General features: G+C 37.6%; 1 protein-coding gene across 1 annotated transcript in view; it reads left to right on the forward strand.

The window, feature by feature from the left end:
- Positions 1–7,722: 7,722 nt before the first annotated feature.
- Positions 7,723–16,925, forward strand: part of LOC148868289 (putative LRR receptor-like serine/threonine-protein kinase At1g67720) — a 33,587-nt gene continuing 24,384 nt past the window's right edge. Inside the window, exons 1-2 of the mRNA XM_088967494.1 lie at positions 7,723–7,950; positions 10,614–11,145. Of these exons, the coding sequence (XP_088823620.1) occupies positions 7,875–7,950; positions 10,614–11,145 (608 nt within the window). The 5' untranslated portion in view covers positions 7,723–7,874. The remainder of the gene's footprint in view (positions 7,951–10,613; positions 11,146–16,925) is intronic.

Consider the following 16,925-nt stretch of genomic DNA (forward strand, 5'->3'; position numbering starts at 1 on the left):
CATTAAAACAAATAAAAGATGATGGAGCGCGATCCGGTTGGTCTTAGCTGTCCGCTGCCTTGCTTCTGAACGGGGTAGTAGGGAACTTGAAACGGAAGAGATGGGAAAGCTCCGGGGGGAACCCGGTGTAGAAGCTCCGAAGCTCGAGTTAGAATCCTTCAAAAGCAAGGTAATACCAGATAGCGCAAAGTTTGCATACCTCCGTTGTCGGGGGGCAGGGGGCTCTTATAGTCACTTCGTGTACTCGTCCCGAGGCCCTTGTCAGATCGGGTATGATTACCCTTGTGCTTGTCAACTCGGCCGTCATCCTTTCTGCTGAGACAGAACCGTCACTGCCTAACCGTCTAACTAGAGATGGCGGCGTCAGTGGCGGTGGCAGGTGGTCGTTTAGAGTGCTGCTGCCAAACGTTAGATCCCAAGTCAGTTAGGCGTGGCGCCCTTGGGCACAGACTTCCCTAGTGTCAGGCATGGTACGACTTGTTTGGCTTTGGTGCCCAGAAGATGATGCGAAGTGCTGAGCGAGGCGGTCTTGAGATCGGAGGTATCCCGAACTGTTACAAGGTGGGTCAGTTCGGCAAAGTGTATCCTGAGCTGTTACAAGGTGGGTCAGTTCGGCGAAGTGTATCCCGAGCTGTTACAAGGTGGGTCAGTTCGGCGAAGTGTATCCCGAGCTGTTGCAAGGTGGGTCAGTTCGGCGAAGTGTATCCCAATCTGTTACAAGGTGGGTCAGTTCGGCGGTGTGTCCCCTTGCTCCCGCCTAGGCTTGGCCCCTTTTGCCGAACTGTCGTTTCTGCCACGTGTCACATAATGAAGAGGTCGGGCCAAATCTTCCTTCATCAAAAGAGATCGATCAAGGGAGATCGTTAAGGTTATATAGGTAACAAATCCATTAACTATAGAAAGAGCTTCATGAGCCAAACAATCAATCAGCTGCCTGATTTGCTTCATAGAATACGTGATTGTACGTTAGGCCCTGGTGGAAATAATCTCTCGGCTCCCAGAATCCTTGAATAATCCTTCTTAACTTCCACAAAAAATCAAGTTAACGTTGCAGATTTTGAAACACCAGCTTTGAATCAACTTCAATTATAACGGGTTGATTCATGAGGTTGAGCACCAAGCTATGAACTTCGCGTGCTGCCCAAGCCTCAGCCAAATTGATAGTAACACAAGGAAGTAAGCCTCAGCCAAATTGAGCACACCTCTCCGCCAATACAAAATGGGGAGTCTTGCCTCTTCTGTATATCAAGCCATTGATTGGAGGGTTATCATGATTTATTGTTGATCACTGTGTAATTGAGAGGTTAAAAACTTGGACATGTTGGATGTAGGACCCACTGCTCTGAATACCCCAAGTGCCAAAAATAAAAAAGAAAAAAAACTACGAATAAATTCAAAAAAGTCCAATTTTGATCCAATTGGCTCCGGGATCGGAGTTTCCACGGATGTAATAGGCTAAAGGGCTGTTTGGTAACAGCTGAACCAAAATACCAAATGGCTTGTTGTTTTATCTTTTAGTAAATACAATAGTTAAGCAATAAAATATATAGAGTGTAATAACTAACAATCAATCCAGTTTCAGCTTTAATAGCTTATTCACTAATGTTGTGTTTGGTTTGGAGGAAAAAAGGTAGAGAATGGAAGGAAAATAAATGAAAATCTGTACAAATTTTATATAGGTTTCTCTGTTTTTTCTTACCTTTTCCTTCAAACCAAACACAGCATAAGAGACAAGCCAATAAATCATTCAGTTTAGTTACTTCAGCTATAGTCAAACGGCCCTTGAGATCTATGTTGATGGGTTGTTGGGTTCCATTTAATTATTCTTTCTTTTCGTTGGAGTTATTGAGTATAACGCATAGTTAATTGAGTGCTAGCTGTCAACGGGTTGTGTCTAGGTCGGAACCAGCTGAAATTGAAATCGATTCAACATGAAATGTTGAGGGCCTAGACTCGGATCCGATATAGTTTGTAAATTTTGGACTTGGAATCAAACCGATTGATTCTTAAGACAATCGAGTCTGACCTGTTAGACCCAATTATAATAAATAAAAAATAAATATTTATATTTAATATATTATATATAATTTATTTAATATATTATATATTTCAAGTCGAATCTGAATTGGTTCGGAATTAGATGAAACCGGTTTCAAACTGATAATAATCAAGACCCTATATCAAGACCTGGAATCGATCCATTAGTTCTAGTTCTTGAAACCAGAATCGGTCCAATTGATTTGGATCCATCTGGTCCTCCGTGTCAGACTCAACCCATTAACAGCCCTTGTCTTGATGATATAGATTAGAATATTGATCCCTCCTCTATCTCCATTACTGTGTAACTTGTTAAGCCTCCATGTACCTACAAATTTATCATATATCTCATATATAGTGATTCTTAGCCCAGACAAAGATCAAGTGCCTTTTTTTTAGCAGTTTGTTTGATTAATCTGCCTTTGTTTGCTTCCTAATATAAACAAAACATGTAAAAAGTAAAAAAATAATAAAAGAACAGGTCGCAGAGAAGGACGTCGCATGCTTTTGCTTTCTATTGTTTATGGTGTATGTAATTTAATTATGGAGCTTCCAACTTGCTTTTTGATTTTTTTTTTCTTTGTAGTAAAGCAATCTAACTTTGAAACATTCTTAACATTCACACTCCCACCGTCATTCGTCATCGTGCATGCGTGTATGGTGTGGTCCAGACTCCTGAATCCTGAGCGAGAGGAAAGAAGAATTCTCTTCTCATTTCTCGGTTCCCAATTCTCATACCACCATGAAAATGAACCAGGTTGACCCGATAACTCGACAGGTTAAATCGTATTCAAATCTTTTTACCCACGATGCATACTTGAGCTGGATCCCACCCACCTGAATCCCATGCATCAATATATAATATATATATCTGAATAATGGCCGGCTGATTCATAAATCAAGAGTTCGGATCTCCTCCAAAAAAATAAAAAATAAAGCTTCGACGTGATTTGTGTTTACACATATGTGGATTTTACACGTGTCATACATGGTGGGTTGATCTAACCTTAAAGTGAGATGTGTGAACAGGAATGATAATGAAGCGGGTTTGGAAAAAAAATTGTCCTTATTCCAAATTTCATTGGGGATAAAAATTTATTCTCCATTCCCGATTTTTAACGGAGATGGATTTTTCATTAGGACTTAAATCTTCGAAATTTGTAATTAATACTATTTAAAAAAAATTAAAATTATTAAATATAAATAATATTTTAATACTTATAATATAAATAATATTATATATATAATAATATAAATTTAATATATAATCAGGGTTGAGCGGAGTGGGACCTCATTCCCCATCTCCAAACCTAACTCCGATCAGGAATCCCTATTAATTCCTGTTTTCATCTATGCCCCGCCAAAGCAATCCTTATCTCCGACCCAATGGGGTTGGAAAAATCGGTACTCGTTAGAGATGGAAAAAATTGTCATTCTATGTGTGAACATGAATCATGTTAAAATGTATTAAAACGGTTTTTAGTTGGGAGGATATCCTTGATACTAAATCAAAAGAGATAGAATCTACTCCCAACTCCCAAGAGGATTTATATCTACACACCTCAAATATGATTGTCTCCTCAAAAGTATGACCCATCAATGCATACGGAACGTAGAGATGTGTGGATCAAGCTTCAAAGTATAGACATGGTACGTCTTGTATTACATATATTGCATTGTATTGGCAAGGTTTTGATACACTTATTTAAAGGTGATTTTAGGAATTTAAGGTTCATTTGGTTTGTAGTTAGAATTAGAATCGGAATGGTCTATTTTTATTGGCTCACAGTTGGAATTAGAATCGGAATAGTTCATTTTCATTGGCTATTTGATTCGGACAAAATTGAAAATGAGAATTAGAATAAGCAGGAATATGATTTCATTCCCAAGGAAGGGGAAGGGAATGGCCATTCCCTCAAATGGAGGAATGCCATTCCAGCAGACATAAGAATGGGATTCCGATTCAATCCAACCAAACAGTTGGAATTGGAATAACCCATTCCAATTTTGATTCCAAACCCTTATTCCTGCAAATCAAATGGGGTTTTATTTATTTTATTTATTAAATAAATATAACTATTTATAAAAATAAAATTGTGAAGAAAAACTAAAAAAACGGAAAACATATTTATAAAGCACTCGTACACCTCTACCGATGCATAGAATTGTATTGATACTTTGAACCATGGTGTGGATATAATATCATGCTTGGAAGTATTTTTGTTGGGATCTGATCCAGACTCAAACCAAAAGGCTGAACTTGAATTAGTGGACTGTGATTTAGACTTAGACCTGGTCCAGATCTCCTGTCAACAAATTATGTTCTACACCCTTTAAGCATGATCTAATAGTGCATCTCATACATGAGGTGATGGTTCCCAATTTCATAGTGGATGTGGATGACTCCGGATCTCCTGCACACAAGAACTCTGCCCATGCCTACCCATAATATACTATCCTTGTGAATTGGACACTTTAGCTGGATAGTCCTAGTAGAGACATGGATTTGAGTCCCGCTATTTTTACCTACCTTGAAAAGTTGGTGTATTGTATCAAACACAAAAAAAAAAAAAAAAAAAAAATTATAATAGATCCCAATCATAAATCTTATGATGAGATGTGCAGTATCAGATGATATATTGAAAGGGTGTTTGAATGTGTTTTACTTAGGGCTGTCAATGTTACCTGAAAATCCGAAACTATATTCGACGTTTGATCTGATTATATTGGACTCGGATGATGTATATGTAATCGGATTGGATTCGATCGTTGCAATCTACATCCAACTAATAATGAGATCGGATTTGGATTTAACCCCATCCGGTCCGATTAAAATATAACATTTATTAATTTTAATATATAAATTTTATATAATTATATTTAAAATTTATAAAACTATATTCTATATGTTATATTATATGTGAATTATGTATATAATAAATTTAATGTATTATATTTATATTAATTTATTATATATAAAAGTTAAAAAATAAATAAATTTTCAATATTTTTTATATTTAAAAAAATTTCCGGTCGAATTTTGAATCGGATTCGGATGTATGCTATTTGATGCTGCATCCGATCCGATTACAACCCTACTTGACTAGTTTTATTAGTAGAGGAGATCCCAGTCCCAACTCGTTTGAAAAGACATGACCCAGTAGTCCCACTCCCACTCGCAGGGCAAACTCATGAAATTGTCTTGTTATACGACAAGCATGGGAAGTGGGACCAGTTGTCAGTTGTCGCAAGGTCGACGCCAATTGACACCCTTCAATCTCTCTATGACCAGATTGGCTTCATGGCACAATTTTTGTCTACACTCCACTCTTTTTTTATTTGCACACTCCAGTCTTGATGCTTACTAAAACATTAAAATAAAAAATTTAAGAGTGCTGATAACTGTCCATTAACCTTCTCATTTACGTAAAGTTTTTTCAGTTTTTCTTTAATCTAATGACAGATCTTCCGTGGGACAATTACTTAGCAGCATCAGGTTAGCATAACTTCATTATCACATGCTACAACAGAACTGCTTTCATGAATGCATAATTAAGCAGTGTTGTGGGATTTGGACCGGACAGAAATTGGTTTTGGTGGTCGGGCAATGGGTTTGAACAGTTCAACTCATTGGTTTCGAATTATTATAATAAAAATAAAATAAATAAAAATTCAGATACAAAATTACGTTTGTGGACAAATATTTAGTAATATATAAGAGTGTATATTATGGTACATATGTGATTGGAGTCATTGGACCTTTTTCGACATTTTGGTTTCACAGTCCATAGAAAAAGAGAGATTTAGCCATTTAGGGACATTTTTTTTTTATAAAAAACAGTGCTCCAATTCATACCTTGTAAATCGGGAAGGTATGGCTTTAAACAACGTTGAATTTGGCATTTCTTAGAGTTGCAGCTTGTTGCTATCAACATGGACGTGAGGTGGCAGTGATGTGGCACTAGATAATGAGTACTAGTGCTGAAAACGTTTTATGGAGCATTGGCAAACAAAAAACGTTGCTGTTGCTTCAGGAAATATCTTACAGGCGGCAATGTTTCTATACAAAAAAAGACATTGTTTTCTCAAAAAAATGATACTTCCGACTCACACATCAGCAACATTGTTTTATGATTTGATCACATGCATAGACGAACATTTAGAACACCCATAAGAAAAAATCAATCAATTACAAATTGAATAGTCCATAAGAGCTAGGGGTAGATCAAAACAAGACATAGGTCAAAGCAATAAGAAATGATTTAAAAGCTCATAATTTAATAATGGATATGACATTAAATGGTCGAAATGAAGATGATGATCAAAAATAGGATTCATGTAACTGGCCCCATATAATTGATGATTTGGTTATGACTTGGATAATAATAACAAAAAAATTCAGATAAATTAAAAATAGTTATAAATTATATTTAAATATAATTTACATCAAAATAAGCTTGAGGAACAACTATTAACATATATAATCAATATTTACGCATATAAATAAGACTGGCTTGACAAGTTGGCACTTCCAAAAATTGTATAGATCTGCTCCTCATAACATGTCCCATCCACACATTAGAAATATCTCTATACTCGTGTGTTATTATCCATGGAAAGATATTCTCAATACATAGAGTGATTTGCAGTAAGGATCAAATCCCATATAACCAAAAAATTATTTGGAAATTTAGAGTTTAGTCCACCTCACGAATTTTTCTTATGTTTTTGGATTTTTTTTAATCTTTTTACAAACATCTCTCTGCCTATGATTTGCTATTTCTTGAATTTTGATTCATCCCCCACCTCTTCATGTTCCAGCTGTACTAAATTTTATGGGTAACCGAGCAATAAAAACCCCCAAAATCATTTCGGTTGCCTGTTGCTTTGATAGGAATCCTCTTAATATTATTATTTAAAAAAGATAAACATAAAAAAGAAATTGGATAATACACATTGGATTATCCAGGTCATTGCTGACGTGGTACCTGAACAAAGGGGTTGCACTACACAAGTCCACATTTCTATTTTTTCTTTATTTTATTTTATTTTGGTTCCATAATGTCACAATCCATATTGTTTGATATTTGTGATTAACCCTCTCTAGTCTCTTCCCCATCCCCAGACAAAGCTGGTCCCTATACTTAGCTGGTTCAATGATTCAATGAATCACCCACCTACACCCAGTACAGTTCAACTCCATGGAGATCAGTGCTCATGCCATGGTCCCCATCACTCGCCCCTCCCCAGTCCCCACCAAAAGTAGACTCTCTAAGTTCAGACATTGGTAACAGCCTACAAAACAGATGATCTCTGGATTCGTTGTCATTCTCCCGTTTTAATCTTGTTGATGATGTACGGTGGCTGCTTTCTTGGCCTAAATTATTCTAATCCAATGGTTTTTCCTGAGATGTGGAGTAGCTTTTGATACAGAAAACCCACCATCTCATCATGTCCCGCATCAAAATGGAATTGTGGATGTGAGAAAAGTAGAGGCCTCCGTCAGGGAGGTTGCAATGGTACTAGACGGAGTACTGTGCTGTCGTAGTGGTGGAATCTCTCTCTCCCTCTCCTACTTTTTCACTTTGAAGTCGTAAAAGTCCAGGTTAAACGTGGCCTTGGGTCCCACCCGCTGTGGCAGGAAGACTCCTCTTCTTTCTCCGTCTATCTATCCAACGCTCCAACAGTTCAACTCGGTCTAATATTCATCTGCCTCTCCTTTCATCCTAGCTTTTTTGCTGTCTCCCACTCTTCTCATACACCACCTCGCCATTCTCCCCCTCCATCCACTGCTGTGATGCCTTCTGCTCATTCTCAGATTCCTCTGTAACTGGGAAATGGAGTTCAGGCTTCTCCTGTTGCTTTCACTGACTTTGCTTCTTTTCATCAACGCGTCCAGAGCCCAAGTGCCTGGTTTGTCTTTCGCTCACTCACTCCGCCTTACATTTTTGTTTTTTAAGTTTTAATGCTTATGCGTTTCTGCAGATTTATATTTTTTAGAATTTTCTTTTCAACTAAAGAGGACTGGGATCCTTTACTCTTTCACTGAATGTATAAAAACCGATGCATGTTCGGACTACTTTGATATAAATTTAAGTCGTTGTGTAGGTGTGTAGGGTTCCTTTATTTTCCTGAATTCACGACAATTAGTGTTGTTGCGATTTTGCTTTGAATTTTTAGGATTTCTTCGTTTTGGATGAGCTTTGAATATTTTCAGCTTTTAATTCTTAATTTTTTCCCTTGTTATCTTGATTTTCTACGTTGAAGAGTTTTTTTAACATAGTTTAGAACAACTAGATGCATGTAAAAACAATGATGAACTGAGAAAAATAAGAATTTCTGGTTTATATCTCATTCTGTTCATCTCGATTTCTAACCAAACTGCTAACTTGTTAGTTGGCTCTTACTGGTATTGAAGCTCTATACTATGTTACACCAGCAGTGTCTTAGTCATGTATCCCAATGCTGGATTTGATAGGTCACTACATTGTAGGGTACTGGGAAACTTGAATATAGTGGGCATTGTACTGTTTTGTTTTAAAATTGCAAAAACTGGAAGGTTCTTTCTTTCAATTTCTAAATTATTTTCATGTTTTCTTTAAATTTGTTTCAGTATAAATCACTAAGGGTATGGCTCAGCCATAGCTGACATGGATCAACCAGACGTTATGTTCTGTTCACAAAACCACTTGATAATTTTTAAAGGATCTAGAAAACTTAGCTGTATTAGGAGAAAAATAGAAAGGATTGGCTCTTCAACCGGGTGGCTTTTTTCTTTCTTTATTTTTATCTTTCTTATTTGTTGGAACCATGGAAATTATATTTTTAGGTTAGTGTTCCATAAGCAAGATCCGGAAACAGGAAGTGAACTTTTTACTGGTTCTAGTTGACTTGACTGCATTTTGAAGTAAACAAATTCTAAAAGTACTGCACTTAAGCCATTACGAGAGGAAGTACTAGGCATATGGACAACTTTTCCTGAAACACTGATATAAATTATCTTGGTTTCCCTGTTTGTAGTTGCTTGGAGGGAACCACATGTCCTTGACCACTTAATTATGGGTTTTAATATTAGAACAAGGAAAACAGGTGAGATAAAAATGGTTTAAGCTGGATCATAGGCTTGTAGGTGATAACAAAAGATTCCTAAAAAGCGGGAGAGAGTAAATGGGCTTGGAAACAAATTTCAAGTAAGAGATCTTAAGAGACCAAAAAATTAAGACACATAAAAGGACAAGAAGGATAAAAATTTTGATGGATCAATTTAACTCATTTGTTTTCTATGTTTATTTATTTATTTTTTTGAGAGGGGGGGGGATGGAACCCAAGAAGGAGGGCTTCAGACAACAAGTTGGATCTTTATCTAACTATAAATGATAAAACGTTTTCATTTCATTGTTCTTGTTGTTGCTTGGACAAACCTAAAAAAGAAAAAGAAATTGCATTTTTTTTTGAGAAGAATGTACATACTCTAGAAGTCTAGATATAATATAAATAAATTACCTCCATTAAGGTTCAGATCCAAAGAAATACATTTGATAATATATTTTAGAGCTTAACTCCATAACATTAATTTGAAGAGTTGGGTTCCAGGGTTTTTGCACAAATTTGACAGCTTGGCTACATTCCTTGAAGCTTCCATCACATCACAACCTTTAAGTGATCCTTAATTATGAACATTAAATTAAAGGTGTCAATGGTTATGGTGCCTGTATTTTTTGCTCATTGGTGTCTGTATGTTTAATTGGATTAATTTTGAAGGTTGCGTTTGGAACCAATCTGGATCAAATGTCCAAGTTGGATTTAGATAGTACCATGATCACTATCCTAAATTTCTATGAGGTATGAAAATATTGACCAAGTTCTTAGTTGTTGTAAGAGTAAGCTTAATGAATGTAAAGAATTAAAATAGTTAAGAATCTTTTATTTTTAAGAATGTAAGAAATCAATTAGGCCCTGCTTGTTTTCTGGTATTTAGAAGGGAGGGGGGGGGGGTAGGTTGGTCAGCAGGTTAGTTGACCAACTTACCCACATTCGATTTCCAGTATTACTGGGTCCCACGGTAAATGAAGATACCCAAGGATATCAGTTACTTGGGAAATTAATACCCTCCCTCCACTTGGGTAAGTAACTTAATAACTTACCCATCTGCAACCAATACTCGGGAAGTTACAATTGATTAAAAAATGCCCCTGTAGAAACACTTGCCTGGGAAAATTCGTAGTGTAAAAGAATGTGGGAAATGTGCTTACCGAGGCAAGTTTTACCTGGGTAAGCAAACTTTCCCGGGTAACTAAAATGAACGGGGACTAAAAATTAAAAGAGAGAATAGTGTCTAGGTGAGAGAATGTACACAAAATAGTTAAGAAAAAGCGTTATTAGTGAATTTTTAGTTTTTAGAAGCACTGAGATTGTGACATGTCACTTTCTAATGTCATTAGATAGGTTTTTCATTATGTCTTCTTGATTGGCATAAGCAGCTTTTCTGAGGGGTTCTTGTTCAAGAAGAAGAAACTGAGATGTCTGGATCTCCAATTTTTGGCATTGCTCGCTAATACATTTGATTTCCCAAGCAGGTTTTGTAAGCTTAGACTGTGGGGGAAAGGAGAATTTCACTGATGATCTAGGGCTAGAATGGACCCCTGATGATAAATTTATGTATGGTGAAACAACAAACATCACTGTAGCAAATGCGACACGGAAGCAGTATATGACACTGAGACACTTTCCAGCAGATAACAGGAAATATTGTTATACACTTGATGTTGTGACTAGAACTCGATACCTTATAAGAGCAGCCTTCTTATATGGGAACTTTGACAACAATAATGTTTATCCAAAGTTTGACATCTCTCTGGGTGCTACTCATTGGTCAAGCATTGTTATCTCTGATGTTAATACTGTAGAGGTCCGAGAGTTGATATTCTTGGCTTCTTCTTCCACAGTTAGCGTCTGTTTGTCCAATGCTACAACTGGACAACCATTCATCTCATCCCTTGAGCTTCGACAATTTAATGGTTCAGTTTACTATACAGCTGTGGAAAATCAGTACTTTCTCAGTGTATCTGCAAGGATAAACTTTGGTGCAGATAGCGATCTTCCAGTCAGGTATGTCTCCATCTGCTTAGAAGTAATTCATGGATTGTGCTTTTATTCTGGACCCTTTCCTTATCTTTTCATTTTATAGATAAAAAACGGGCATATTTATTGGAAAAAGAAATATTAAAAGGGAGAACCACAAGTTGATCATAGGCTAATTTTTATGGTGGGCTACCCATATTAGTTACCTGGTTGATGGCCTTTTTGGAGTCCCTTTGAACCATAATACAAGAGAACCACAAGTTGATCATAAGACTCATGTCATGCAGCATTAGACTTGGCTGAGTTAAAACCCCCATCAGTTGTTAGTGAAAGAACTGGATACTACTATTACCTTTCATATCTTTAAATATGTTATCAATTCTTGGCCAACATGTCATTATACAACTATTAAAATTTGCCTAACAATAACTACTAATAAAGAGCAGTCTTCCCCGACTCTGATGCCCCTCTAGAGCGGTTACCTTTGGTCTACTTACTTGAACCAGCATAAAGGTGGTACCAAGATTCCATTTAAGTCAGTTTGCTAAAAGGGAAAGGAAGGTCTTTAGCCAGAGAGAAGCCCTCAGCTGAGGGGATACTGAAACCAGAGGGAAGTTGTCTGCTCCAAGTGCAGTGGCGTTCTCCTTAAATCACTAGAACTTGAGATTAATGCCAAGAAAGGGAGGCCAACTTTTTATAGCTATCATTTTTCAAGAATGCAGTCCATCCACATTATCTATTTCTCAAAGATTTTAAATTACTATTAATTTCAAAAATATAGAGTGCAAAGTAGTTTAAATAACTTAGACTTACATACTGGTTTATTTGTATTAAATGGCCATTACCCAATGTTTGGTCCCAGCTATCTGTAGTTTTGGATGGGAAGGATAGACTGGATACAGACCTAACCCTTGGTATTTTTTCCCCACACAAAGAGGCTGCTCTCAGACTCAAACCTACGTTCTCAAGCTTGTCAGCATGAGATTTTACTATTAAACCAAGCAATGGCTTCTATACTAGTTGACTTGTATACTGTTGTATTTTGGTCATAATTCTCCTAAATTATGCCCAAATGGCCATGCTTGAGTTCTTTGAATAGTTAATTGAATAATCTTTTGAACAGTGGAAAACTGAAGTTGATTGAACGTTTTTAACATAGAGAAAGTATGGCCACTAGTAGAATAATGAATTTGAAGCTTAAACTTGTTAGAACAATTATCTCAACATCCTTAAGTATATCCTAGACTTAATAAATAATGGTAATTTCACTGTCCAAGGCTACATAGTTAATTGACAGAGGAAAAAGAAGGCAAACTCTTTTAATATATTTGCAAGGACAATAAAGACTGACCCAGGGATTGAGTTGGGATCCCACCCATTGGGAGATTACACCACACTTTCTATTGCTGAACGTCATTAGGCTTAGTCATTTACCCAATAGATTGACACTTTTCTTGGTGATGTTTACCATTTACAAACTGTTTTCTTTCTTTGGCTTAAAAACTACTTAAGGATGATGTACAAGATGGACACCAGACAAAATAATATGAGCCCATTGTGAAATTGTACCACCAGTTGGCTATACAAGCATCCTATGGAAACAAGGTCTCGCTGTTCATTCCATCCCAGTACTTGGAATTAGAAATTCTGGATTTATTCTAGTAGATTAGTGTGATTAAAGTAATAGAAAGATTAAGAGAGCAAGATTAATTCCAGATCTAGGTAAGCTGGCAGCAATAGCTAAAGGATCCACCTTAAAACTGAAGAAAAGAACTCAAAAGAAACTAAGTTTCATTCATCAAGTGATGTAGTCTCCGCAATCCTCTTCCATACCTTTCTTCCATCTTATGGTACTGGAAGAGTCTCCTTCAATCAAGTGGCAAGCAGGCTGTCAAGCTGTAGTGACTTGAAGTCTGAAATCTCTCTCTCTCTCTCTCTCTCTCTCTTGTAGAACACCTTGCCATTCTTGGTGTTGGTTTTGCCATCAAACCTCAATCTCATTTCCTCAATTAATTTCTTAATTTCTCAGTGCACCACCACTCCATTACTGGGGGGAGATGAGGATTAAGAAGAAAGAAAATGATTATTCTTGGTGGGTGTGCAGATCAGATATGTGATTTGAAGATTTCCCACTGCATTTAAGGCCTAAGCTCTTTTGAAATTCAATAGATGCTCAACTTAAGCTCATCACCCCCAAGTTGCACCCCTACAGTTTTCGGTGTTTCTATGAAGTCGATGGAGAACTAACATAGCAGAAGGTAGCAAATAGGCTGGAATCAGGACCACCCTTCATAGAATCTGCATAAGTCACTCCCTCTTCCTCCAAATTCATACTTACCTTTGAGCTCTTACCCTGTTTCTCTTTAGATTATGATATACTCATATACCTCCAAATATTGGGCTGATAACCATGAAAATACAGGTCGGATGGCTGTCACTTTGGCAATAAAATGCCAAATGTTAGGCATGTATCCAGTCCACCCCTCCCCAAGACCCTGGATGGATAGGACCAATGTTTTTTTTTTTTTTTTTTATGAATAATAATAAGTTTATTGATTCAGAAGCAAATTAGAGTGAGTTCATACATCATCCCAACGAGAGGCGCGAGCTGCAGCCCCTCCTTGAAACTTACAAGTAAACTAGGAAAGAAAAACAAGAATCACAACTGAGCCCAAAATAATTCTTCCCTATTTACCCCTTGCTTAGCTAACACATCTGACAAGGTATTTGCTGATCTCCCCACCCACTGTACAGTGACCAACATATTCCTTGTCAACCAACTAAATTTCTTCATTTCATTCTTGTATCGCCACATAGCCTCTTCAGAAATTTTCAACCAACCCACCACCACTTTGGAATCCCCCTCGATTATTAGGTGTTGTACCCCCAACTGGTTTGCAAATTGGACCCCTTATACAACAGCTAAAAGTTCTGCCCTGATGGAATTCCCAATTCCCAAAGGACCTGAGTACCCTTCTCATTTCTCAAAGCACCCCCCACTCCGGCTATTCCTGGATTACCCATGCTGCTTCCATCAAAGTTTAACTTTATTGAGCCTTCAGGTGGAGGAGATCAGCTTGTAATTGATTTGTCCTTTAGAGATGAAACCTTGCTACTGCTGACCAATTTCTCCAAATGTCATTAAAGGAGAATTGATGAAAGATTTCCAAGGTCTTCAGCCAATGTACTGCCCTGCTTAACACACAGTCTTTCAAATCTTGGTTGTTCCTTTCCTTATCTTGAAAAATTCTGAGATTCCTTTCTTCCCAAAGAGTCCAAGTCAAGATAGCACGAGCACATCTCCACATAATTCTCCCTATTTTTGTAGGCCAATAAAAGGTAGAATGGTTGAAGAGCATGTGAACTTCTGCTGGTAGACTCCAACTACCCCCAAACAATGAAAGTAGCCAAGCCCAAAGGTCTGCAGAAAAGGGACAAGATACTAATAGATGGTAACAATCCTCACTGTGAGCTCTACAGAGGATACACCAATTAGGAGAAATACAGAGAAAAGGTCTTCTCTTTTGTAGGTTGTCTAAAGTGTTTACTTTCCAATGGAAAACTTCCCAACAAAAACCCATAATTTTTGGGGGAACTGGCCTACACCAAATTTCTTTTGACGGAAAGGGTTGGTGAGTAGAAAGTTGAGAGATGGACTTGAAGAAAGAAGCACAAGTGAAGGTTCCATTGGGTCTAGGAGTCCAAACCCTCTTATCTGGCTTGGAGGGATCCAAGCAAACCTGATTAAGACAACCAAGCAAAATAGAAAGAGACTCAATTTCAGCGTCCCTAAGTCCTCTACCAAACCCAAAATCCCAAGTAGGATCTAAGGGTGTTCCCAAAGGTGAGACAAATTTTGAGACCACCTCTTTTTTGTACAAAGAAATAGAAAAAAGCGAAGGGAACAAATCCTTTAACGGTGAGTCTCCTACCCAAATATCCTCCCAAAAAGGATAGAGTTGCCAGAACAAATTTCATACCTAATAAAATTGAGGAATTGAGGAAGGGTGTTATGAATAGTCTTCCAAGGTGCTGCTGTTAGGTTAGCTTGCCTCGATACACCAGCATCCCATCCATTCTCTGACCTCCCATGAATGCTTCCCACCACCTCATGCCACAAACTCTCTCTTTCCAAAGGCCATCTCCACAACCATTTCCCTAACAGAGCTTGATTTTTTCTAGTTACCCTCCCAATTTCCAAACCCCCCTCCTCTTTACTTCTGCACACAATTTCCCAATTAACCAAGTGATCATTTTTTTCTTGTCCTGGCTCCCATAAGAAGTCTCATCAACTTCTCTAGTTTCCTAGCTTCCCTAACTGGTATCCTAAAGACAGACAAATAATAGGTAGGTAAGTTAGCCAAGGTAGCTCTTATTAGGGTAATTCTCCCTCCTAAAGAGATATAGTTCCTCTTCTATGAGACTAATCTCTTCTCAAACTTTTCTAACACTGGGGTCCAAAATCTACTCTCCCTAGGATTTTCCCCTAAAGGAAGCCCTAAATATGACATAAGCCAAGCAGAGGTGGAACACTCAAGACACTCCGCAATAGCCTAGACCTCCCCTACCTCCAAATTTATACCTGCTATGTAGCTCTTTTCCAGATTTATTCTCAAATTAGAGACACTTTCAAATCCTTTTATTAGCTCCTTTAGGTTTGCTACCTTTTCACTAAGACATCCTTCACAAAAAATCATTAGGTCGTCTGCAAACTGAAGGTGGGTGACGGGGACTTGGTGTCTCCCTATTCTCCAACCCCTAATGGCATCTTCACTATTAGCCTTAGTAATGATCCTACTAATCACATCAGCTACTAAGGTAAAAAGGAAGGGTGAAAGTGGATCCCCTTGCCTGACACCCCTGCAAGCTGGAAAAAAGTCCCTCATCGTACCATTTACCAGAATAGAGTAGTGACAAGTACTGATACACCCAAAAATCCAACTACACCACTTGTCCCCAAATCCACCATTTCGCATAACCTCTAATAGAAACTCCCAGTCCACCAAATCATAGGCCTTTTCAAGATCCAATTTACAAATGAATCCTTTCTTACTAAACCTTTTCATTTCCTTCACACACTCATTCGCAATTAAGATCTGATCTGTTATTTGTCGTCCTTGAATGAAACCCCTGGGTTTCACTAATGATGGGAGGGAGGACTGTTTTGATCCTCAATGAGAGCACTTTAGAAACACAAATTCCTTAAAGACTTCAGCTAGATCCTCTTTCAACACCTCCCAACAGTCTTGATAAAAACCCGTTGTAAAGCCATCTAGACTTGAATCTATCCATTAGAAACACAACTTTCTTAATCTCTTCTTCCTCGAAATCCCTTTCCAGCCACCTTGCCACTCCTTCATCAATTCTTGGCCAATCCACCCTTTCCATGACTGTTCTTTCACTCAAATGCCTTCTATAAATCGATTTGAAGTGGTCCACAAATTTTCTGGCTATGTCATCCTGGTTGGTAATCACCTCCTCTCCTATCTCTAGCTTGGTCACAAAATTCTTTCTTCGTCTCCCATTTGCCAAATCATGGAAGAATCTAGTGTTCCCATCGCCTTCCTTAATCCACTTGTGTCTAGGTTTTTGTCTCCAACTGATTTCTTCCCTCAATAACACTTCTTCAAAATCCTTTTTTAATTGTCTCCTTAACACTCTGTCCTCCTTGGTCAGCCCATTGTGAGATTCCTTTACATCCAAATTCTCTATTCGAGAGATTAGGCCCAATTTTTGCTCCTCAATTCTACCAAATTGATCTATATTCCACTCTTTTATTTTGGCTCTCAACCTTTTTAATTTCTTAT

Source organism: Nelumbo lutea, chromosome 2, assembly GCF_056320005.1.
Source record: "Nelumbo lutea isolate HS-2025 chromosome 2, American lotus-T2T, whole genome shotgun sequence".
NCBI classification, from domain to species: Eukaryota; Viridiplantae; Streptophyta; class Magnoliopsida; order Proteales; family Nelumbonaceae; genus Nelumbo; species Nelumbo lutea.